The 25,603-nt window shown below is 48.6% G+C and overlaps 1 protein-coding gene and 2 pseudogenes across 1 annotated transcript in view; 1 reads left to right on the forward strand and 2 right to left on the reverse strand.

Annotated features, from left to right (window-relative positions):
- Nucleotides 1-25,603, reverse strand: part of LOC142576750 (putative ATP-dependent DNA helicase HFM1) — a 295,132-nt gene that overhangs the window by 209,448 nt on the left and 60,081 nt on the right. The window contains exon 4 of the mRNA XM_075687030.1: nt 4,345-4,392. Within this exon, the coding sequence (XP_075543145.1) occupies nt 4,345-4,392 (48 nt within the window). The remainder of the gene's footprint in view (nt 1-4,344; nt 4,393-25,603) is intronic.
- Nucleotides 6,207-7,114, forward strand: LOC142576752 (uncharacterized; annotated as a pseudogene).
- Nucleotides 6,462-18,150, reverse strand: LOC142576751 (uncharacterized; annotated as a pseudogene).

Consider the following 25,603-nt stretch of genomic DNA (forward strand, 5'->3'; position numbering starts at 1 on the left):
CAAGAAAGTCTACAGACAGTCGGGTGTACCGCATCCCTGGAGTCGATGACCTAACCATTTTTGCTTGAAAAGCACTATTCGAGTGCCTTGATGACTGTGAACCACCATGGCGTCACACTCTGTTCATGAGCTGAAGCAACTTCTTAGTTCTTCGTCCACTTCTCATATTTCTATCATACATTTTAATATCCGAAGCTTACCCAAAAACTTTGATATGGTTAACTTTCTTACTTTAACCTATCATCGCTTTTCGCTCATATGTCTATAGGAAACATGGCCATCTGCAGCTGACGACATATTATTTTTCATACCGGGCTATCATTCAGAATTTTTTCATCGTCTGGCTGATTGCCACAGTGGATCGGGAATATTTATATCCAACACATTATCCTATAAACCGCTTGCAGATATTGCATTTCCCATGGCCCAATGCGAATCAGCTTGGCTTGAACTTGACAATGACTTTCTGCCAACCAGCAAAAGAACTATCATTCATTTAATTTACCGTTCGCCATCATCACCTTACAATGATTTTCATGGTGAACTTGATACTTCATTAAACTCGTTCATTACCAAAAATTATAATGTAATCGTTGTAGGCGACATTAACAATAACATTAAAAATAATAATGCTAGTTCTTGTGTCCAATACTCGAAGTGCTTCACTGGACCATGGTTTGAAACCTTCACTATATTCTCCAACACGATGTGCTCCTTCCGGCCGAAATACGTTTATCGACCATATACTCAGTAATGTCATGACTAATCAAAAAGCTGGTGTGGTAAATTTTAACCTGATAGACAATTATCCAATTTTTCTCTTACTAAATACTCAAACTACATATAAAAATAAAATGGTTATTAAGAGTTCTTTCGATTCATCAAAATTTGTGGACATGGTATCCGGCTCTGACTGGGGCCTATTATCCGAGCAATCTTGTGTTAACAAAGCATTCAACACTTTGAGTGAGAAACTAGCAGATATTATAAATACTTGTACGTCCGCATCCTCCACATCGCGTTGGTACTCCAACTCCAGGCACCCGTGAATCACTAGAGGATTACTGCGCTCTATAAATAAAAAAGGTAACCTCTACTAAAAATTAAAACACCAGCCATTTAACCTCGCCCTTAGGAATCGTTTCAAATTGTATTCACAAACTCTCAGCGCCTTACATAAACAGGCTAAATGAACCTACTATCAAAATAATATGCTCGAAAATTGGAATGACTGTAGAAAGAATTGGAAAGTAATTAAATAATTTTTTAAATCTTTATCAACAGGATGCGCTTGTGACAGAGTTTATGAACGGCACCATCACTCTAACTAATCCTATAGCTGTTGCCAATTCATTTAATGAATCATTCTTCAAGAGTTCTGCAGCCGGTGTCACTAACTTACCTAAGTTGTCCCGCTTGCCTCACTTCTTTTTCTTAAAACCCGCTTCGCCAAATGAAGTTCATCACACTATAATAGGTCTAAAAACCACAGGCTGTGGCCTAGATTCAATTCATTCATCTAAAATCAAAGTTGTTGCTCGTGAGCTATCTTTTCTCCTCTCTGACATTATTAATGCTGCAATTTGTACCGGCGTTGTTCCAACGAGTCTCAAATAAGGAAAAGTAACTCCACTATTTAAAAACGGTGATCGAAAAATCTTTTTTAATTATCGCCCTATACCGATACTCTCATTTTTTAGTAAAGGGATAGAGAAGCTCCTTGTTAATCGCCTAACGGACCACCTAACAAGATTTAACCTTTTGACACCTAAGCAGTTTGGTTTTCGTGCTAACTTATCAACCGAATTAGCACTGGTAAAACTAACTGACAACATAAAGCAGTTTATCGGCAATGGGCTATGGGCGGGGGCGGTATTTGTTGATTAAACTAAAGCTTTTGACACTATTAACCACTCCATTTTGTATGCTAAACGTGAATCATTTGAAATTTGTGGACCTGCTTTAGCTCTTTTGCAACGCTACCTCACTAACAGAACCCAGGTTGTTAGACATGGAAGCGTTTTATCCTCTCTAATAATGACCAACCAGGGCGCTCCACAAGGAACAATTTTGGGTCCTCTGTTATTCATCATTTAAATTAAAGACTTACCATCATCGCTTAACTGTTCTGAGTGCTGATGATACCACGGTTCAACTTGTGAGGCACCATCACCTGGAAAGACATCTCATGCAAGCGGCACCCACTTATGCCGCCGGCATGCTGTTAGATACGGGGCCTTTTCCTGGCATCCTTCGAGTTCCTCCGACCACATCGAATCGCCATCGCGCCTAATTAGGCTGCGCACGTATGCCGCGTTCCCCGAGGCGCAGCACGCCCAGACAAGTCCCTCCTCGTGACGCGGAGCTATTGTCCCACTGCTTGACTCGCTCCGAAAATCAGCCTGCCACGATTCGAACCTGGGTCCCGAGCGAAGCTGTTTTGTGGCTCTGAAAAGTCGCTCGAGAACAACCCGCCTCCCCCCGCTGAGCGCTTGCAAAGCCGGAGGGAACGACGGCTGCGATTCACCATGAAGCCCTGGGAGCAACCCCCCATCCGTCTATCGTGACGGGAGTTGCCGATCAGGAAGGCAATACCGGAGGCATCCCTCGGACAGTGATGTCCATGGAGCGACCCCCTGAGCCGAATGCACTCGCACCTACTATTGGCCGCAGATGACGACACCTGAGCGGGTTCGACGACTGGCCGAACAGGACGTGACCTCGAGACACCGAAGGGGTTAAAAGCCAGAGACCGGGAGCACAGAAAAGCGAGCAGGCATTCCTTCATTCATCTTTTTCGGGCTTCTTGCCACGGGCCGCAGCGTCCGACTTGCTGCCGGCCACCAATGACTTTATTACTGTTAATTTCTTTGCATCCTTAATATAAATAATGTAAATATGCCTCAAATTTTCATCCCAAAGTCCTCCACAGTGACGGCCAACTCCCGCACTCAACGGCAAGATCCAATATCCGGGAGACAGCGGTGGGATCGTCCTCCAGATGCAACAACGCTCACATTTGTCGACTAGGACGAGCACAGCGAACGGCTGCGTGTAGGCTATAATTGGTTTTCGATCGTGCACGTGAATTTGCGCTGCACAGTTCTCACAGCACCCACACGAAGAACGCGTGCGATCACACACACGCAAGATGACGGGCAAAACTAAAAAACAGTTTTTTAAACAGCTTCAAGGGGAGTACGGTAGCGCGATTCAAAGACGGGACAAAAGAAGGCACAAAGGGACACACAGCGCTGTGTGTGTCCCTATGTGTCTTCTTTTGTCCCGTCTTTCAATCGCGCTACCATTCTCCCCTTGAAGATGCATTACCAACAAGCCCACATTGCAACCCTCGTGAAATTTACGCAGCGGTTAATTTCCGTAGAACTGTTCTTATAGTTCGCGCATCATCTTGTGTGTGATCGTGTTTTAGTAGTACGACCTGCTCACACATACGTGTGCAGCACATTGTCATTTATCATGCTTTACATCTTTTTTTCTCAGTTATTTGAACGTCTGTAAGATATCTAGATCGTGTATTACACCGTAAAACAGATGACTGAGTCGTTTCCTCGTTATAAGTAGATAATCGGATTGCAAGCTGTATGTGTCGTCCAGTGTTTTCTTTCATGGCGCTATTTACTTATTCTATAAGTCGAGAATGCTGTATTTACCCCTTTCGCGCATCTACTGTTGAAATTAGGTTGCTTAAGGTGTATCTGTTCTATTCATTTTCTTGTTTTCATCTGCACGCCGTACTGGTAATTTTCTTAGGCGGTGCAACGTGCTGCACATATATATATATATATATATATATATATATATATATATATATATATATATATATATATATATATATATATATATGTTCAGCATTTACATTATGAACGTCGTATTCGTCATCTGTACTTAACCATCACCATCGCTCCCAACAGCTTCGTTGTCGGCCGGCTAGCTCATGCTTTTGGATGAAAAGCGTCGCATAAAACCGTGGCTTCTCAATGTATATGAACAAGAACTGCTGCCGGCGTGCTTGGTCTGTGAATAGACTGTACACTGTGTTCTAAAAAGCATGAATCAAAATGAATAAGACTTCGGATACACAGACACAACATTGGATGTAACCATTTTCGAGAACTAGTGCAGCGAGTCAGCTAACTCCACACGAGTGGAGTTGTCCTTTCGTATATCTCAGCATTATGTGGGCCGACCGAGCTTCCCAACGGGCATCACTAGACAAACGCTTGGGCCAGAATTGTCACGGTTGTCATGTTAACTGTCATGGTCAGAACTGCACGGTTAGACGTGAAAGGCGCCATCGGGAGAGCATATTGACTGGCTCACCATGCAGCGCCTCCTCCCCGCCCGATCTGGAAAGTCCTGGAGGGAAACCTGCACAAACGAATCGTCGCCGTACCTTCACAAACGCCAGCAACCCCGACATTTGCTGTGCACTATAAGAACGCCGAAATGCAATCGGTACATTGAAATTCGCGGGAGGCCACGCGTTGGTACAATTATTCGATCACTCAGTCAGTCAATGAACGGCTCCACAGGACTTGACCGACAACTAATCAGTCTAATGGCTATATGGCCAATGACATTTAGTGTACGCGACATGTTTTAGCGCAGAATCGTTTTTCTTTCTCGCCGTCTCCCGCAGACTTGAGTTTCACGGAAACTATACGTCATTTCCCGACACGGCTCGACACAGGACAGCACACACAGTGTCTTCGTATCTGCATCACTGCTACACATGCGCCGGTCATCGGCTCTGTTCTGGATGGATGTTATGACCTTTGGAACGGGGCGGTGGGTTGCGCCACCAAGCTCTTGCTATTATACTACCTAATGTACTACCTAGGTTAAACAATAAAAAAAGAAAAAAACACGATGAACTCCCACAACCAAATTTTCCGATCCCCTATACACTCCGTGCGCGACATATAGGGGGCGCCTTGAAAGCCGCACGCAGCGCCACTTGCGGCGCTACTCGCGTGCAATATTGAGAATCGTAGCAGACAGTAGTGGCTCCTTGCGTAAGAAGCTATGGCGGTGCAAGTGCCCGTGGCGGGCGCATTAGTCCTTCGAGCTGGCTTTAAAGATATTATAATGGGATCGTTCTTCCGCGATGCCACTACGAAGAAAGGCGAGAAACTGCATCAAAGCGGGCATGTTTTCGACGTGCACGAACGGTTTGCTACGGTGATGTCGTGCTTGAAGGCCAAGTGCGTGCGCGAGGCGTGCGTCTCGCAAGAGGCTTACTCCATAACGATCGAGGTAAGTTATCATTCTTTCACGCTTAGAAAATGTTTGATGCGTACCCACGAACCGTGTACTTGCAAAATATTGACACTATTCAGAATTATCGATGGCTTAGATAAAATCACGGCCACTGGCTAGACGGCATTCCTTTGTTGCGACCGCGGCTTCGGGTCATGACTATTCGCAGCCATGTCGCCGCGTCTTGCGCAGTGTTTCGCTTAAATTTGCCGCTCGGTGTAACGACCCGTTTTTTTTTTTTGGTTATGTTGCCTTCCAAAAAAAGAAAAATTTTGTAAAGCGCTAACAAGGGACACGGCAGAGAAGGCCAAACACAGGACAGGTACTACTTTCAACTGTTTATTCCACAATGTCGTCGTAAAGTATATACGAGAAATGCACAGAAGCGTGTATGTTTATGCACTTCTGTCATCACAAGGCCCGCACAGCTTACTTACGCGGGCCTGAAAGCCGCACTTTGTTTTTCCTGCAGACCCTAGTTTTGGTATCCTAGCTACTCTTCGTCCTAGCTTGATTCTACAGAGTAGTCGTAGTGGTGCCGTGCCACTAGGTGTGTTTACATTAATATGCTAGGCAACTCGGTTCACTGCTTCATGTTTCTAACAAATAAATAATTCGTGCACAGCTCTAGCTGTCCTCGCATTACATTCCCAAATTTTGTGAAAGGTAGATGGGGAGCTAATAAGGTTTATTAAATTGTTCCCTCAATTTTCTGCAGTATTAAAATTCATTGCATACGTTTCTTTTCTCATCAGCTGGATGCCAGAAGGAACATCACACAAGCTCACTGCACCTGTAGAGGTGGTGTCTCAGGGCAGCGCAAGCATTCACCAGCAGTAATTACATATGCCAATCAAGAGGACACATCAACGAAGACGTCCATAGCAAATGTGTGGAAACGGCCATCGGCGAAGCAGCTTGAGATGTATAACAAGGGAGTATTGTTTTTGGAAATGTACCCACCTAAGCATCCAGATGGCATGCTGGTGAAGCAACCTGTGCCCAGAGCCATCATCAACTCAAACTGCCTCTTGAGCATAATGCTCCGCCACAAGGAGCAAGTAAAGAAAAATCTAGCAAGCTTGGACAGACTGCTCGGGCGCCTGGGTCAGCCCAAGGAAATATTCGGAGCAGAGAGCACTCCAATTGAAGAAGTGAGTGACGACTTCCTTCTTGAGGTGGTGACAGAGTACGAACGCAACAACATTGCAAGACAAACGATTCTACAAAGTGGACGCCCACAGTGGCATTCTGAGAGGGCACTGAAAATTTCAGTGAGTTCCAAGGCTCAAAGGATAAGGACACGTCAAGCAGACTTTGAAAGCTTGGGGAAACAACTAGCAACGCCACACTCCTTTAAAAGCGCTGCATGTATATACGGTGTGGCAACAGAGCCAGTCGCACGGCACGAGTACATATCCAAAGAGGGGCGCAAGGTGATTCAAGTGGGACTTGTCATCAGCATTGCGCAGCCATGGTTGCCCGGATGGTTCGGTGGACGGAAAGCAAAGAATCTGCTTGCTGGAGATCAAGGCCTCTTCCAGATGCGAGACACCGCCCGTTGTTAATGAGAGCATAAATGTGGACTATCTCCACTGTGAAGAACAAAAGGTGCAACTACGGGAAAGTCACGTGTACTACACACAAGTTCAAATAAGCATGTATGTTGTAGGTGCGAGCATATGTGACTTTTACGTGTACTCGCCAAACGGGTCGAAATGTGTAGAAATAAGAAGGAACGACTCCTTTCTGAGAAAAAGTTGTGGTAAAATTGGAGTTGTTTCTTAGGCATCACTTCCCAGCTGTGCTGAGGCGCCGAAATCTGTATTAAACTTTAGCAGTGTTTACTCTTGAAGCATGTTGTTCTTTTATTGAACGAAATGTGAGCACGGTTGCACAATACAGCAAAAATAAAAAGAGCTGTCGAAACATTTGCTTCTGTTCAAAGCACTCGCACAGTCTTGATGAAAGGACCTTGTAGGTTAGCCAGCACGCTGCACACATGCACTACCTTTTCGACGTGATACCTGAGTTCTGGGGTTAGCCTTTCGTTCAAGATCGCAAAACTCTTGATGCGTTGAATGCACCGCTCCACATGAATGCGGTGAGATGCAACCTTATCTTCCATCTCCGCCTTGGTAAACTGCTCGCTGGCCTTTGAAAATGGTGGCATGACAAGTGTGACGTCCTTACTTTCCAAGTCGCACTTTGCATGGGGAAAACCTTTGTCCGCCATCACCATATCCCCCAGTTCCAGCAGGTAAATCAATCCACAGTTGGCGATGATGTACGTGTCGCTCGACCTGCCACCAAACACATTCGAAATGAAGGTTATGTAACCGGATGGCGTGATCCCAAATAGAAATTTCAGTGTAAAGTCGCTCTTGAAGTTGCTTCAGCAGTTTACCCTATCTGCAACTTTGCCTGGCTTCTCATTTCTGATTTCCGAACAGTCTACAATAACCCTACAATTGGGATGGTTCAGGCGGAAAGAGGAAGGCATCGATGCCTGTACCACATCCCTCGAAAACCACTTGATCCACCCTCCGGCGCTGATGGACAGGACATCCACAGCGGCATAGAAAATGCGCGACGCGCTAGTTCGATGTACGCCGAACAAAATGCCTAATGCAGAGAATGTGAGGCCATGCTTCATCTTCATGAGAACAAGCAAAAGCTTGCTGTCCACCGCCAGGTCCAAGTATCTCTCGCCCCGCACCTGTAACATGAGAGGCATTCTGTGAGCACATTTACAGTAGTGATAAAACCAACTTTCAAAGCTTTTTTTTGTTCTTACTAATTCAGAAACTTCCACAATTTCGCAAAGAATGTCCAGCTGATTTAGTGCTTTAGGTGCATGAATGGTTTCTTCAAAGCGTCCAATGCCTGAACACAAGCAGGCGGTATTTTGGTGCCGGTAGATATCCCTCCCAAGTTCAAGCTCCTCTGGCCTCTGCATCTGGCACATTGATGCAAACACTCCTGTGTAGTGCTGTTTTGTGTCTCACACCAACTCTTATCTGAATGTCGCAGTTGACGATGTTCAGGTTCGTCCCCCTGGTGCCTAGTGCAACCGCATTGTCAAATGCAAGCTTGAAATCACCAGAGTATCAATTTAGACATATGTTTCTCATTCGTTCTCAAACCGCATAGTGCAACATTGGCAATCCTGATGCAGTTGTTGGTCTTGCCCACTGTCAAAATCTTGTTAGACTTGAGAATACCAGGTGGACTTGCTCTCCTGGTTTATTGGATCCCAAACCATTTGACACGCCTGAGATTCAGTCGCTTTGCAAAGCTTTTCTGAGATCCGTATTTGGAACTCAAAATCTGTCTTCATACATAAATTATCACACTGATGTTCGAGGGCCATGCTACGGGTAAAAACGAGCTAGTTGCCCATTGAAGTACATTGCGAAAGGATTAAAAGATGCACCTGATCTCACTGCACCACCATCTCCTTCATCAAAAGAACAGGAAGTCACTTGTTTGTTTTAGTTGTGATCGATATGTCACTCAGCTTGCACTGAGGTAGCTGAAATCTCGTTAGCAGATACACTGTCTGCTAGCGCACACGAAAACAAGGAGAAATACCACCATGCTGCAGTACTATATGCTGCGACAAATTCCACGGCACGTTAAAATGGAAAGAAAGGCCTAGTACATCAGATATCTTGTACGCATCTGTGCGGTTCATTATCCATAACGAGAAAAAACTGTGTGAGGTGGTTGTCCAATTCCCAAGGGACAACATGAAATATAAAAAAGACTGCACCTTTAGAAGAACGTGCATGACATCAGCATATCTATTTTTCAGTTCAATTTAAATTGGGCAACTTGTGAATATGCTCTCGTTGGTGTCATTTGGAAGCTGATCTAACATTTACCTGTGGCAAGAGGCTCAACAGGGCGAGAAACACCGTAACTGTCACCCCAGTCAGGTCTCTGAGGGAATCGTCGTTTTCCTTGTCCACCAAGGCCTGGTAGCCCTTTGGTTGGTGATCCTCCAAACACAATGCAGTAACACTTGCGTCGGCCGTTGCAGGCTCTTCAGGCGCAAAGAATTCAACCTGGGGGGATGCCTCGCATTGCACCGGCGAACAGGGTGCAGGCAATCATCAGGACTCATTTGCTGTGGCGGTGTCTCTAGCGTCTGAGCTGAGACCTGCATAAAATTGATGGCATGCTAAAATTTTCAGACAACAAGGTGTTTCCTAGCTTTATCTTACTCTAGAATACCGATTGTATGCCACGTCGAGAAGCGCTAACCACGCACACCAAGACACAAAAGCCCATGCAAGGCTCACCACAGTGCCCCTGGGAAACTAGGTTAAAATGAATTCCCTTCTTGAAACTGGTTCGCTTCTTGTTCATTGTGATGAACAAGAAGGGAACTACCATCGCAGGTTTTTAATAGGGATAAGAACTGCAAGGATTGGATCCTACAGGATTGTTCGTTGCTCGGGGAACTCGAACTATGAAGTGGCGGCTGACAAAACCCAGCTTTTTTCATGCAGCCATTTGCGACCCGAGGGGGTTCACATTATTCTTCTCAAGCCATTCTACACTCGATAAGACTGTGCACGTTTCGTGTTCCAGGTTCCTCTTCAGTGTACCGTTATTTTGTTTTGTGTTGCATCAGGGTGATGTGCTTTTAACGGAGGGAGTAAAGGCTGCCTTTCGTTTGTTTCTGGTACAAGTTCACCACAATAAATGTTCAGTTGTTTCTTATTCACTGCTGCATTGTTTGTCATTTATGGCAATATGTCTGTTCTGACTTTTAGCTTTCAAACACAAGAAGCACCCAGCCTGGATTCCTTTTTTTATAACCTGCAAATTTTGAGTGCGCACTTACTCGGTACCTTATGGTAGTACAGCAGAACCTACCTCAACTCCTTGCAGTTGTTGGGTTCGTTATTCCCATCAAAGCATTCAGGTTCCTCCAGTGGTAGTGTGACTGCTGGTGCTGGAGAAGCTGGCACATCCATGGTGGCAGTAGGTGGTCCATCTTGCAGCACCTTTGGCAAAGATGCTAAGGAGTGGGCGAGATCTGCAGCAGTGGCTACGGCTGTTCTCCGCTTCTTAATTCTAAGAAATATGCACACAGTAACTTATCTAGATAATTGCAATGCAGGCTGGCATTGAACGAGAAAATGTCTGTCTAATTAAGGCGGGGTCACTGCTACTGTAAGTTTTGAACAGTTGCAATCAGCAATGTTTGGCTCACACTGATATAGCACACACGGACTGAGGTGCTGCAGTAGAACTGCTTTAGATTGGAGCAATCTCATTTACAGCCAACAGGTCCATATCATGAATCTGCTCCCCCTTCTCTCCCTGTCAGGCAATGGTGAAAGACCAAAACAAACAAACTAAAACCAACGACTGCCAGATCTCTTAATACTAGAATATACAGACTCGATTTTTGTTCCGCATGCAAATTTGTCCCCATGCATGCTGCACGCTTTGCGCGTTTGATCACCCCCGGAATGACTGCATGCACTGCTGTGTACTCCTAAGTATGACGTAGTACTTCTGCGGAAACCCGCATAGTGAAGAGAAGTGATGAATAAAGGAAAAATCGGACATCCACCCGTTCGTAGCAATTGCTACAAAGGAAACCCATACGGGTGCTACAAAGGAAACCCATACCCGTATGGGTTTCCTTTGTAGCAATTGCTACGAACGGGTGGATGTCTGATTTTCCCTTTATTCACTCCTAAGTATGCACCACTCTAAGTGCGTGCGCACTTGGCCATCTCGTCTGTGTGAAGTCACTGCGCTTTTCTTTTTTGCGGGAATTATGGTGTAAGCCAAGCTATGCTCTAGCGACCTCTCAAAGTTTCCGAGTGTCATGTGGCTACCGCACCGTACAATTTCTGCTTTAATTAAGGGAGCTCTTCGAGGAGCCGCGACCACATCGTCCCGCGACCTCTAGGAGAGGGGAGTTTCGACCCCAAGTTTGCGCACCTCTGCTTTAGCGGCTGCGCCTTTGCCAGCACTAGAGTGAAATCGGTCACAGGAACCATCGAGCACACCTACTGACGAAATCTCGGCTCGGGTGTCACGTAGACATTATAGCATCTAAAAATGTCTACACATGACAGCTCGCTTAAAAAGAAAGTGCCTATTTCGCGGAGTTCTCACCTTTCATAGCATCCCGCCTTATCTTCCGGAAGCACGGACCGCTTGCGGTACTCGTCACGAAATATCGTTGGCACGTGCGACTGGGATGACACATCTTTGGACGGCGCACCGCCAACGAAATGGACGCTGCATGTGTTCGTGCGCCGAGAGCTAGGGCTCCTAGTTTGCTCTGTCGGCACTGAAATGTGCAGATATAAGTGGCACAAGAAAAACAAAAACGCAGAACGCGAGACGGCCGAGAGAGAAGACACGGTCACGGGAACCAAACTTACTTTTTTCGTCGCACAGCCGTGATCCGCTGTTGCCGCTGCCCGACAAAGCGCGGACGAGTTGAGAAACCGTGAAACGTCGTCCCCGCTGGGCACGACGTGTACCTGTTGGTACAGCCGACTACGCAGCGATTCATTATTCGAAAAAAAAAATACGCGTTAACGACGCGGTCATGGCGTACGCGTATCCACGGCGGTATGGATTCGTATTCCGGCGGCAGCACGGAGACCACGCGGAGACGTTTCCTTCAACTCGGGTTCTCAACGAGTGTCTTCTCTGACAGCCGCACTGTGGTGTCCTTCCAGGCAGGCAGGAACCAGGCAGTTGCAGGGAAAGTACGCAAAAGGAATTTCTTTATTCCATGGACAAGGTGACTGGCGAGCGCCAGCACAGCTGGGCCGCCGTCTGTGATAAGCTGGGAAGAAGAGCGCGGGCTACGCACGGTGCCGCGGTATATAAGCCCTTATAAAAGGGGCGTGTCGCAGTAGCGCACGTGTCGGTTATCGGCAGACGTGCAGCTGCTACACGCACGGTGGCGCTCCAGTCGCAGCGCACGCAGTGCATTGCGAACTGTGCTTTTCTACGTCTCTTTTTTTGCGTTTCCCTACTTTTCTTCCCCCAATCCTCCAAACGCCTCTTACTAATCCCTATTGCGGACATGGTTAATTTTCCACTGCTCTCGCTGAACCCAAGGGCTTCAAGGAGGTCAATGGTGCCTAAATCGACCGCTGGGTTGACGTCTTCACACTATAATGAAACATGCTACATCGTTTCCCTAACTTTACCGCAGCAACCACATGCTTATACCTCGCTTTTAGGTGCGTGTTCTAATGCATCCCGATCTCGCTTCGAGAAGTAATGAGCTTCCCTTTGAGTTATGAATAGCTTGCTTCCTGATTTCGTTTCTTTTTCCTCTTAAGTAGTTACTCATGGCAGGTTTCTTTTCCATTGCCGCCACCAATGAGATTATTCCGGCCTCTCTGATTTTCCGCTTGACGTTCTTTGTTGCTTTGTTTCCCACCCGACAGCTTGTCCTCAGCGAAACATCAAGAGCCACCTCGCCCTCAAGAGAATCAATACGCCGAGTTGATTTATCCCACTGTTCCTACCGTTTCAAAGTTTTCCTCGGCCTCTTACTTTCCCACTCCTCCGTTAATGGTGCAACCGATTGGCGGGGCGCGCTCGTCGTCGAGCTCTTTGATGATGATGATGATGATGATGATGATGATGATGACGAAAAACGTTTATTTGCTATATTTTGCGGTGATTTTTGCGGCTTCAGATGGAGTCTTCCATCTTCTCTTAAGGGTCGGTTCCCCTAGTCCAGGGCTCCGCTGAGGGTAGCTGCCCTGCGTGCACGCCTTACTAGTCCTTGTTGGACTTTCAGGATGTCGCTGGATAGCATCCTCTCCCACTGTTCCGCACTCGGGTTTTTTATTATGGCTCGCCCATCTGTTTTCTGGCAAGCCCATGTGGTATGGTATAGGGTTGGTTTGTCTCCACACCATGGGCACTTGCTCTCGTACTGCGTGGGGTAGATCTTGCTTAGCATGTTTAGGCACGGGAATGTTCCCATTTGTAGCTGTCGCCATGCTATGGCGTCTTCTCTATTTAGTTGTTTGTGAGGGGGCGGGTATTTTTGTCTGCCTCTGTAGTAGTTTAGTATCTCTGAATAGCTTTGGGCTACCGGCTCGGGTTCCTCAGCGGGGTCGGGATTGTTGGATGCTCGGTTTGTTGCGTGCCCTCGAGCTATCCTATCCGCCTCCTGATTTCCCGTAATGTCGGTATGTCCCGGCACCCAAACTATCGTGTGTTTGGCCTGGTTGGTGACTGTTTTGCCACTTGAGCGGAGGATGCGGAGCGCGCTGTGGCTGATTCAGCCGTTTAGATAGTTGCGGCATGCTGCTTGTGAGCCTGTGAGTATGGTTAAGGACCTGTTGGATCGGTAGCTCTCCGCTGCCGCTAGAGCCACGGCTGCCTCTTCGGCCTCAACTACCGTACAGTTCCGAATTGATGCGCTGGTGATTTCTTTTAGGTCCTAGTTGATCACCGTTGCGACTTTGCTTTTCTTGTGGTTTCTGTCCTCAGTGTAGGTAGCAGCGTCTTCTACGTACACTGTGTCGCGTCCAGTTGCCAGTGTTCTTTGTACATACTATGCTCTCGTGCCATGTGTAGGTTCGGGTCCATATTGCTGGGTATCGGTGCTACTTTGATGGTGTTTATGTATTCGTCCGGTATCGTCTCCGTGCTTTGTGTCTCCCTTATGGTAGCTTCACCGCCGTATCTGCTCAGGAGTCTTCTGCCCGTTGCCGATAGCTTTAGTCTTTGCATTTGCGCGACTATCTGCGCTTCTTGGAGCTCCTCGAGAATGTTGTGCAGCCCCAGGGCCAGGAATTTGTCGGTCGATGTTGACTGCGGTAGGTGGAGCGCCGTCTTGAGGGCTTTCCTCAGGATTGCGTCCGCTTGTTGCATTTCGTGCTTCGTACAGTGGTTGTACGGAAGGCTGTACGTCACTCTACTGAACAACAGGCTTCTGACCAGTTTGAGTGTGTCTGCTTCCTTCATGCCGTGTCTTTTCCGCGAGACCCGCGTTATCATGCGGGCCACTTGGTTGGCTGCTGTTTTAAGTAGTGTTAGGGTGTGGGTACATCGTTGGTTCGATTGTATCCACATTCCTAATATCCTGATGAGCGTCTTCTCAGGGATTGGCTGTCCCTCGAGGTGGATGTTCAACTTCATGTTTACTTGCTCTGGGACGGTTCGGTTCTTCTTGCCTCGCCATACTCTTAGGAGCTCGGACTTCTCCGTTGAGCAGGCTAGACCTCTTGCCTTGACATATTCCTCTACGCATGCCGCAGCTTCTTGTAATCTTTCTTCCTTTTCCTTGAGTGAGCCTTTGGTGACCCATACAGTGATATCGTCGGCGTACATGGCGTGGCGTACGCCGTCGATTTGGTCTAGTTGTTGGGCCAGTCCAATCATGGCAACATTGAACAGGATGGGTGAGATGACCGATCCTTGCGGTGTGCCTTTGTTTGGAGTGTTGAACTTTTCGGATCTCAGCTCGCCAGGCCGATTGTTGCTGTTCTGTTGGACAAAAATGCCTTGACGTAGCTGTGTATTTTCATGCCGCAATTTAGGTTGTCAAGTCCTGTCAGGATGGCTTCGTGGCTTACGTTGTCAAAGGCGCCTTTGACGTCCATTGCCGTGATGATGTACTCTCCGTTGAGCGGGATATTGCTCAGTACCTCTTCTCTGATTTGCAGGAGTACATCTTGGGTCGAGAGCCTGGCTCTGAAACCAAACATGCTGGGGGGGTACAGCTCGTTTTCTTCCATATGATTTTGTAGCCTCCTCGTAACCACTCTCTCATAGATCTTGCCTAGGCTTGATGTAAGGGAGATTGGTCAGAGGTTTTCCACTTGAAGTTTCTTGCCGGGTTTCGGGATCATGATGACTTCCGCGTGTTTCCATTCTTCTGGTACTGTTCCCGCTTGCCAGTGTCCATTGAGGTATTCGGTTAGCTTTTCAACTAGCTCGTCTCCGAGGTTGCGGATGAGCGCGTTTTTGATCTTGTCCGCACCTGCGGCTGTGTTCTTTGTTGCACTTCTTATCGCCGCGTACGCCTCTTCCCGGGTGATGGGTCTATCCAGCCTTCCATTTTCTTCTCCTTTGTAGCGCTTTGTGTAGGCTGCTGGGTCGCCGTCACCGTAGCACTTTTTGCGTATTTTGACTAATAGTTCCGAGTCTGCTCCCTCGTACTGGTGCACCAGTCGGTATATGACTTTGTTGTTTTCGGTCTTTGATTTTGCCGGATCTAGGAGTGCCTTGAGTATGCGCCATGTCTTTGCAGTGCTCAAAGTTGCGTTTAGAGAGTCACTAAATTGTTGCCAATTTTGCTTCGCTAGCTGCGCCGCGTACTTATCTGCCTTTTTCGTGATTTCCGCGATCTTAAGCTTGAGCTTTTTGTTCTATTTCTGTCTTTTCCACCTTTTTGTGAGCCCCCTTCTGGCTTCCCATAGTCTGAGAAGTCTAGAGTCCACGTCCGGCGTCTGCGGCGTACGCTCAATTTTTTTGGTGAATTTGCGTTGTGTTTCTTTGAGCATGTTCCCCCAGTTTTTTATAGATTCGATGCTTTTTATTGTATCGCCACATGCTTCTCTGAACGCTTTCCGGTCCGTTATGTTTGCTTTCCCTATCTGCCGTCTAATTTTGCCTGCTATTCTGATTTGCGTCTTTAGCATATAGTGGTCGCTACCTAGGCTTTCCATTAGGTTGTCCCACTCCGCTTGCCTTGTTCTTTTGACGAACGTGAGATCGGGGCAGGTGTCCTTGTTCACGCTGTTCCCGATTCTCGTAGGGGTATCGGCTTCCGTGATGAGTTCACACTCGATATTGTCAGCTGCCTCGGTTACTGCTCTTCCCTTTTGATCCGTTCTCGTGTATCCCCAGCTCTCCTCTCTGGCGTTGAAATCTCCCAGTACGACTAGTGCATTTCATTTAGCCAGCTTGTCTGCTCCCTTGAACAGCGCGTCGAATTTCGCCCTACTTTGTCTCGGGGGGCTGTATATATATTTACGATGAATATGCTTCCTCCCTTCCTTTTCTTTACCCACCGTGGTTGCTCAGTGGCTATGGTGTTAGGCTACTGAGCACGAGGTCGCGGGATCGAATCCCGGACACGGCGGCCGCATTTCGATGGGGGCGAAATGCGAAAACACCCGTGTACCTAGATTTAGGTGCACGTTAAAGAACCCCAGGTGGTCGAAATTTCTGGAGTCCTCCACTACGGCGTGCCTCATAATCAGAAAGTGGTTTTGGCACGTAAAACCCCATAATTTAATTTTCTTTTTTGGTATGATCTCGACTATTACGTGCTCTACGTCTGTGTCGGCTATCCTGTCATGGCTTATGGCGATGAGGGTTTTGTTGACTAGGATTGCCGTTCTTCTCCCTTCCTCCGGATTCTCGTAGCACGTGTAGCCCTGTAGTGTTGGGGTAATCCCTGTTTCTTGTAGAGCTATTACGTCGGTTGGAGTAAGTTGTGCGTTGATGTACTGTTGTAGTAGTGCTTGTTTTCTTCTATATCCTCTGCAGTTCCACTGCCATATTTCTAGTTTTTCTTCTTTTTAGTTCTTTTGGATGTACTGTTCATGCGTAAATTTCGGGGTCGTCGTCACTCGTACTGTAGTTTTCTAACGCCGGGCGTCTCTGGTTGAACGCGTCTTTGACGCGTTCGGTAATTATCTGTTTTCGTAGGGCGCGGATTTCTGTTCCCTGCATGGTTATCTGCTGTTCCATTATTTGCATAGCTTGCTGTATTTCTGCTATAAACTTGGTGAGGTTGGCCTGAGTCATTTCGGTAGATTGACTTTGCGGGGGTGTTGATGGCGGCCTCGGAGTGCTACCTGACCTGAGGTCCTGTGCTTCCTGCATTAGTCCATTGATTTTTGCGTCCTGCTCTTCTCGCGCTCTACGGCTAATTTCTAGCTCTCGCCTGAGTGCCCTGTTTTCTTTCTCTAGCTGTTTCTCTCTATTGTTCTGGAGTACCCGAGTGCGGAAACAAATTTTTTGGGGGGAGGCCTGCTTCCCAGCTCACCTTCGTGCCACCCTTGGGCTTCTTTTTCTGCTGCTGCTGGCCCTCGATGGCCGGGGGCGGCAGGGGTGGGATGGACCGGGACCGGCTCCGTGAACGGCTCCGTGACTGGCTCCGTGACCCGTTCTGTGACCGGCTCCGGAATCGGCTCCGCTCGCCCTCCGAGCTGAACCGTCTCGGATGGCGTTGCCTCCGTTCTTTCTCCCTGCTGCTGCGCTGTTGCTGCTGCGACTGGTGCTGTCGACCTAGCAGTTTCTTTAGGCGATCCTTGCAGCCCCTGGATCCGGTGGCGTGGTCGCTTCCACACATCAGGCACTTGGTTTGGCATTGGTGATTTTCCGGCGGATTCTGCACTCCTCATTGCCTGCACGTCTTGGCGTTTGGCGTCGGGCAGACGTCGGAGCGGTGGCCCTGTTGGCAGCAAATGTAGCACACCTGCCTCGTCGGCCGGTATGGGTAGCATCTAAACTCTGCGCCTGCAAATATCACGTATTTGGGTATGATGGAGGCGTCAAAGGTGATGACCGCCGTTTCCGATTTTCCTAGCATTCTTGCGGTGAGCACCACAACCCCTTGGGTGCGGACTCGTAGCTTTGCCTTGAGCATTTCCGTCGGCGTTCCCGCGGGGACTCCGTGTATTACGGCTCGCTTCACGGCCTCCGGCAATGCCACGTATCTGTTGACCTCGCAGGCTTGGCCTCTGACTCGTAGGTTGGTTATTCCGAGCATCATCTTCGCTGCTTCCTCGTTCGAAGTACTTGCTATGATGATGTTCGATCCTGTCCTTAGCCTGACTATAAAGTCTTCATCCTTGAATTTGTTGTTGCATGCCTCCATGATGGCTTGCACGATTTCTATCGCCTTCAGTGCTTTGATTGGTAGGCCATTCTTTGGTCTGATAATAATTTTGGCATCGCCCTTTGGGAGCGGTGGCAGCCTTTGTCTCGGCTGTCATTGTTCTTCGTGAGCAGCTGGTGCGCCAGCTGTCCTTCCGCTCACGCCACCTGATGCCGAGGCGGCCGGCGCCATCTTGCTATTGTTCTCTCCGCTCCGGGTCTCGTACGAGTTCAAAATGGCAGCGTTCCGCGATCCGCTCCTCTGCTGTTTTTTCTGGCGTTTTGAAGTATAAATCTGCCATTGCTCGGCGGTATCGTACGTGCTTGACGCACCTGGTTGGCCATGCTGCACGGCGGCACCCTCGAGCTCTCCGGTGGCTTCGGTGTCGGAGTAGCCGCGGTAGCGGTCGTCGTCCATGTCTTGCGTTTCGGGCGGATCGTTGGTGGGTCCGCTCATGAGGGTCTTGAAGTTCGGTGGGTTCGAGCAGCGGAGGTTCATCTCAGGCCGCGTCGAAGTCGTCGACGCTGCCCGTCGCCCTCGAGCGCCGTGCTCGTGCTAGGCCTCGTGTGCTTACAGGGAAGGTGGTTCGCAGCGATGAGCGGGCACCGGCTTGACACCTTCTTCCTCTTCGTCGTCTCAGGACACACCTCGAGCTCTTTGAGAGACGCGCACGGCATCCGAAGGCCCCGCTTCGTGGTGGTGGCGACGCCTACGAGTGACGGCTGCTACACGCTCTGGCGGCGTTGCTTGAATGCGTGCCACCATGGGGGAAAGACGTGCCCCGAAACTGAGACGCGCGGAGGTCAGCGACCCCAACAATTTTCTTAGAACAGCGGCCCAGCGATAAGATGGGACGCGTTAGGAGGTGTGAGCGCGCACGTAGGAGTTTTGCGGTGATGTTTGCGACGGACGGACGTGTTTCTTCCTTTTTTTGCAGGGAAAAACAAATTCTTTGTGCATGCTTTGAGCTTCCTTCTGTTTCTTTTTTTTAATTGCTGATTTTTTTTTGCCTTTAGACAGTAATTGGCTAGTTTTCTTTTGTTTGTGTGTGTGTGCGCCGGTGTGTTTTGTGTATATTTGGTTTTGCAGGGTGGTCAGAGCGTCCTTTCGCGAAACGTGTTTCTGCAGGTGCAACCGTGCGGAACGTCGTCTTTATAGCGTTTAAATAGTAGTTTGGAAGTCGCAAAACTATTAGCGATTAGTGGTTCCAGTGTGTGTGCTTTGGTATCGGGAATATTGCTTTGATAGGAAAGTGAGAGCGCGGCCGTGGGGTTCAACACGCGCGAACTCGTGTCATACCTTAAGTCAGTGCGACATTTATTGCTTCTAAATCATTGGTGATAATTGGTTTGCAGCATTTTAAGGACTTAAATTCTGTGCGTACGTATCACAGTTTACTAGAGGCACGTGCTCTGAAAGCTTCGGCGTTTGTATTACAAAATACCGAGCGCAACACGTGGCAAGAAAGACGGTCGTCCCGTGCACGGGGGGTCCCTCAAGGCACACGAGGCTACGGTTGAGAATGGAGAGGCAATCGGGTCAATCAACAGACACTGCGATATCGATGCTAGGCTGAGGAAAATGGAGGGTTTCCAGGATGAGCTTGTAAAACAGGTCCAAGAGCTCAAAAATGAGCTAAATATGGAGCGTGGCGCACGGAAGGTGGTGGAAAAAAAGGCTTCAAGAAGCTGAGGAAAAGCTGAACAGGGCCGCCATCGTGAACGAGAATGGTCGTGACAATGGAACGCAGTCGCCCGATGTCACAGGAGAAGGAGTGTCAGCAAAGCGCGTGGACTGCGCGCAACGTGGGGACGGGGTAACGGGAAAGCGCTGCACCTACCTTGAGGCCACCACAAAAGAAAAGCAGGGGTCAATGCTCCTTGCCAAGTGACAGTGATTTACCGTTTCTTTATTTCATTTAGTAAGCACAAGTAATTTCCCCTATGTTGTCACTGGTGTCGGTGTTTGTTGGCTTCTTATGACATGACTAATAAAAAATCGGGCTCCTCGGTTAACCCTTTTTCTTCTCGTTTGTCAAGTGCAAATCGCACAGAAAAGGATAACAAAGGGAAGCCTCAGCAGCAGCAGAGAGTGAAAGGGTGATTAGCGCCGGCGACTCAAACCTGGCTATGTGCTCAGAGACAATAGTGGAGAGGGTTAAAGGTGACAAAAGAGTGGCGGCGGGTGACAGCCATTAGGCGCTGTCATGGAGTGAGAAAGAGCAAAGCTCGCGGAAAAGGCCTATGGATGCAACCTTGTCGTACTATCAGGTGGGCTAAGTAACGTCCTAAACAAAAAGGAGACAGGACTAGCCCAGCGCTCGCCGAAGGCGGAAGACGACTTGCGCGAGCTGTCCCGTCAGGTGCAGATCGTGGTGTGCACGGTGCCCAGGTGCCTGTACGTGGCAGTAACGTACAAAAAGCCGTAGTGGCTGCTAATGCGGCTATATTAACATTGAGCCAAGAGGAAGGACTCGACGTTATGGAAGTAAACAGGGAAGGGAGAAGGTGTGGTGGGTTCTAACGAGACAGGATCCACTTCAATCACAAGCTTGGACGAGAAGTGAGCAGGCGACTTGCTGGTCGCGCGTTTGCTTTTTTAGGGGGGCCACGTACGCTCAGGAACCCAGAGTAGGTAGTAATGAAGAAGGTCCCCTAGGGGAACCTCGGAATAGCATTGCCGTCAATAAGAGAAAAATGAGGAAAACAAGAGAGCTCGCCAAGCAATAGGCTGCATAAACATGCAGGGGGGCAGAAGGAAGGAAAAGTAGGTACAGAATAAAGAGCAGTTAAATAGAGAACAAATACGGGTGTGTGCGGTTAGAAAAACACACCTTAGAGACTGCCACCAGGGATTGAAAACTATATTTGGGAAGGGTGCAACAGAACTAAATCGGAAAGAAAGGGAGGGGGGGTCGGAATGCTCGTCTATCTGGGAGCCAAATAGAAAAGAGTAAATTCAAAATGTCAAGAGCATCTTTGGTTATCATATACAATGAGTGGAAAGAAAACTTGGCAGGGCGTAACGTATTTGTGGACCGGAAATAATTACAGAGAGGAGAATCAACAGCTAGTGGAATGTCTAAGTGTCGATATTAAGGGTTTCGGGAATGGTGCCGAAATTATCCTATTAGGTGACATGAATGCCCACATACAGGATCTAGATGGCTAGACCGACAAAAACGGGAAGTCAATGCTAGATCTTTGTGAGCAACATGACCTCGTTATCCTGACAGGGCCCAAGTGTGACAGGCAGACCACAAGTGGGAAATCGGCAATCGATTTTTTGTTACTGCCTGATGACAGAAGGAATTCATGATAAGTTAAGAGAAATCGTATTTGATGAGGAAGGGTATAGCAGCATTTAAAATGGGATATGTAATTGTGAAAGGCAGCAAGGAGCACTAAACGGCCAGTCCAAATTTGTAGGCTCAACAAATAACAAATATAGTCACAAGAGTCGAGGAAGAACTTTGCAAATGGCGAAGCAGAGGTGAGCTTCTAAATGTAATAACGACAAAAATACGGAAAGAGAAGCAACGTGTTCGTTCGAAATGAAAAAAAAGAACCGAAAAGCTGCAGGAACAGGGAGATATTAGAAGCGATCGCCGAACGACAGAAGGCATCCTGAGGGCACATGCAGGCAAAAAGAAAGCGCAGTTGCCGCAGGATGATGTAGCCAGAAAATGGGAAATGTGCCGGGAGGAAAAAATCTATGGTTCAAATACTGGTGCAAGCAAAGATAAAAGGTGAAAGTGAACGTTGGTTGTCCGAAATACGTGATAAAAGGAAGGCCACGCCAAGGATATTTTTGAACCACATAAAATTATTAGGCAGAAAGTTAACAACAATACAACAACAAATCCTAGGCGAAGATGTATACAAAGTGGAAGGGGAAGTGGCATTAAATTACATCCGCAAAATATCAGCCGATGTTTCCAAAGCAATGACGAGCTTGTACTTGAGGAAAAAAAATGGCTGACGATTACGTTGCTTGGTAATGCGATCTTTGAGCGCAGCTGCTGCCTTATTTCAACAACAAGCAACCGTTTACAGAACATGCATTGCCGAAAGGAGGCGGTTCTGCGGATTGTGCAGTACACACCACGATCCGCCGCTATCGAGCCAGCGCTAAAGACAAGACGTTCATTTGAGGGATCGCTAGCCGTTTCTGCTCAGGTGCGAGTAAGAGCGAGAGAGAAAATTTAGCGCCTTTTGCTCCTTGAATATGCCTAGGCACTACGGAGGAGGTTTCTTAGCGCGTGTTGCGTGCGTTTGTCCCCTAGACATGCCGGCATTGCAGAGTGCGGTCGAGTTTACGCTCCGCCGCTGGCTGCCCGCGCGATGAGGCAGTGGGCATGGACGCCCCATTTGGTGATCGCTGTGCCTGTAGGGGCAAGTTTCTGACTAGTGTTGTATAAGTCGCGGGTTTCTTTTTCGTCGCAATGATAGGTCGTATTTTGTACAAGCACTGCTCCAGGAGGGCACGTGTAAACGCAGGCCTCAGGAGAGCACCTGAGGTTATAGCAAAGCAAGCAGCGCAGGATCTCCAGGGCACCCATGCAAGGGCTAGCGGGTGCACCAAAGCTGGAAGCAGGGCGGCACGTGGGTTAGGGTCGCGGAATCCGAAGGGTGCTCGCAAAAGAAATTACCTGTCCGCGAGAGCGGACAGCCGATCTTATACACGCCTGGCATGCGCAGGCCTCGCCGAGCCCCAACCCACGGACCAGTCCGGGTTCTAGCTTTGGTGTCCCCGTTGCCGCTTTGGTTTCCTGGAGGCGCCGCCAATAATGCGAAAAAAATGACACGTTGTTGCAATTAGTGAAAAACACGATTGAATAAATATAATTACGTCCAGCTGCCGAATTGTGACGCTAAGTTTAGCACTACCACGCCCCGCGACTTCTGCAACACCAGTCAGAACTTTGTCTGTGAAAGTACGTCGGACAGACTTTCCTGGCGCTAGTACTAGGTCAGTCATCGTCACCGGTGGCCTTTCAGCCACTTACGTTCAAGCGCGGTTGCGAAGGCCGCTCTGCCGTCTAGATATTCAATATATGTGGCCCGGGCTCCACTGCGGTCGTTACTGCTCCCACAGAAACATCTGTGATGTTATTTACAAGGTACGTCACCGTAAGGCGCGAGAAAGCTACGATCCGCCACGACTTAGCTCGTTGCTTCACCTACTTTACCGCGCCGGCAGCCAGCGTCAGAGCGTAGGCCGTAGCTGGTCAGAACCACCTAGACTAGTCTAGGTGGTTCTGGACTGGTGCCACCCAGACGAACTCGACTCCACTCCGCAATGGCGGCACGCCTAGGGACACACGCTAAGAAACCGCCTCCGTAGTACCTAGGCAGGGTCATATATTCAAAGAGCAAAAGCCCCCATATTTTCTCTCTCGCGCCCGCTCTTACATGCGCCTGCGCACGAACGGCTGGCGATCCCTCAAATGAACGTATCGTGCGCTAAAACCCCTTGAACTTCCTGCGCTCCTGCCACGCGTCGTCGTGTAGTGGGTCACCGCCACGGAGAGGGGGGGGGGGGGGGGAAGATTAGCAATGTTTCTTCCGAGGCGGGATGAGGAAACGGGTGTATTGAGTAGAGGTCACACACTCATTCCCTCACAGACAGCCCTCAATGTGGCCGCAGAGGGAAGTAGAAGTAAGGGGGCGAAACGCTATAACTGTCTTTCGAGTCACAGCAACGGCACTGCGCCAGGTAAAGGCAGGTGTAGGGCCAGAGTAGAGGCGGTAGAAGGACAGCCAGAAGGAAGCACTGCCAGAGGCGACAAGTGTTACTGAGGAACGCGCCCCCCAAACGGGGAAGCGAGAGACACGGCTGAGAGCCGTACAGCCACGCGACGCGGAGATGGAGGAGCGGAGATCCGTGGAACACGCGCGAGGCGGCAATGCATAGAATAAAGAACGAACTTTAGAGAAGGGAAACTGTACCTTCTGCAGCGGTACGAAAATTAACAGGGCGGACGCCAGATGGCGTTGCTCAACCAGGAAGCGGAAGTGCAGTTTTTGTTTTAGATAAAAATCCAATATGGACATTTTCCGGTGGCATGCGCTGGTACGCGCCGTGCTCGCCCTGCTGCCTACGCGGCATGCCTCATTGCCTAGGCTGCCGCGTAGCTGGCGCGTCCTAATTGTCAGGAGACCAAAGAGCCTCTACTGATGCCCATACAAACAAGCCACAAGTGAGTGAACAGGACGTGTGACTTTATTGGCAGAAGAAAAGCAGTGCACCTTCTCGTACAAGAGCAGAAATAAAATTTGCATCTCGAGATGTGCTGAGAAGCTCACTACGTCGTCGCACATGCTGGTCTGGTAACGAGCGACAATCAGCAGTGCAAATTGGACAGTGCCCCACCTGTTTGCATCGACAGTCGCCGTAACTTGCATTGCGCAGCAATCCGGTGACGCAGGCATCTGCTGCCGCAGCCACAACAGCGCGACATGGGATACCTGGCATCTAAGCGTTACCTCCTTTCCAACCTGCAAGTTTCTTTTTGTTCTTTGGCGTGCCGCTAATGTGTAACTCACACTTGGTGCCCCACATTCTCAATCTGGGCATGGTCGGTGTTGTGGGCATCACTATTTTGCAGCCACTTTTGCAGGCCTTTCCGCCCTTGTGGCTATCAACTTCATGCTCTTCCGATCGTGTAATCACGTATGCTGGTCTCTATTCACGCCACATCACAGCCGATGAATTCCCACAAGCATAATTTGCCCACTGCTGCAGCATGAAAGGTCCAACGGGGAGCACCAATTATGGTGTTTGTAAATTGGGAGTCATTGTGCTGTGCGGACTGCAGGAGCAGATGAGGTACCCCGTGATACTGTTGCCCAATGCAGCTTACTAGGTCGTCAAGAAACATAACACGGCGACCATTATCAAATGAGACTCGGCATTGAATCACTACATAAGATTGAGACAATACACTGTACATTGGCTAAGATCCACAAGAAGATCCACATGATTACAGTGGGCATTCGCGCACTACAGATCACTTACAGCACATTTAGCTATCTGACTTCAGGCACAGTGCTTGCCTACGTCACACATGGCGGTCTAGTAACAAGTGAAAACCAGCAGCGCAAGCAGATTGGACAGTGCCCCACCTGTCTGCATTGACAGTCGCCGTAACTTGCACTGCGAATCAATCGGGTGATGCACGCGTTTGCTGCCATAGCCTATACAGCGATATGAACTGCCCGGCATTTTAGCGTTGCCTCCTTTCCAACCTGCACGTTTCTTTTTGTTCTTTCGATGGCCTCTAATGTGTCACTCACACTTGGTGCCCCACCTTCTCTCAATATGGACATGATCCCTTTTGTGGGAATCATCATTTTGCAGGCACTTTTGCAGGCCTTTCCACCCATGTGGACATCAACCTCATACACTTCGGACCATACAATCGAGTATGATAGTCTCCGTTGACGCCAAATCATGGCCGAGTAAGGC

Source organism: Dermacentor variabilis, chromosome 3 (assembly GCF_050947875.1).
Source record: "Dermacentor variabilis isolate Ectoservices chromosome 3, ASM5094787v1, whole genome shotgun sequence".
NCBI lineage: Eukaryota > Metazoa > Arthropoda > Arachnida > Ixodida > Ixodidae > Dermacentor > Dermacentor variabilis.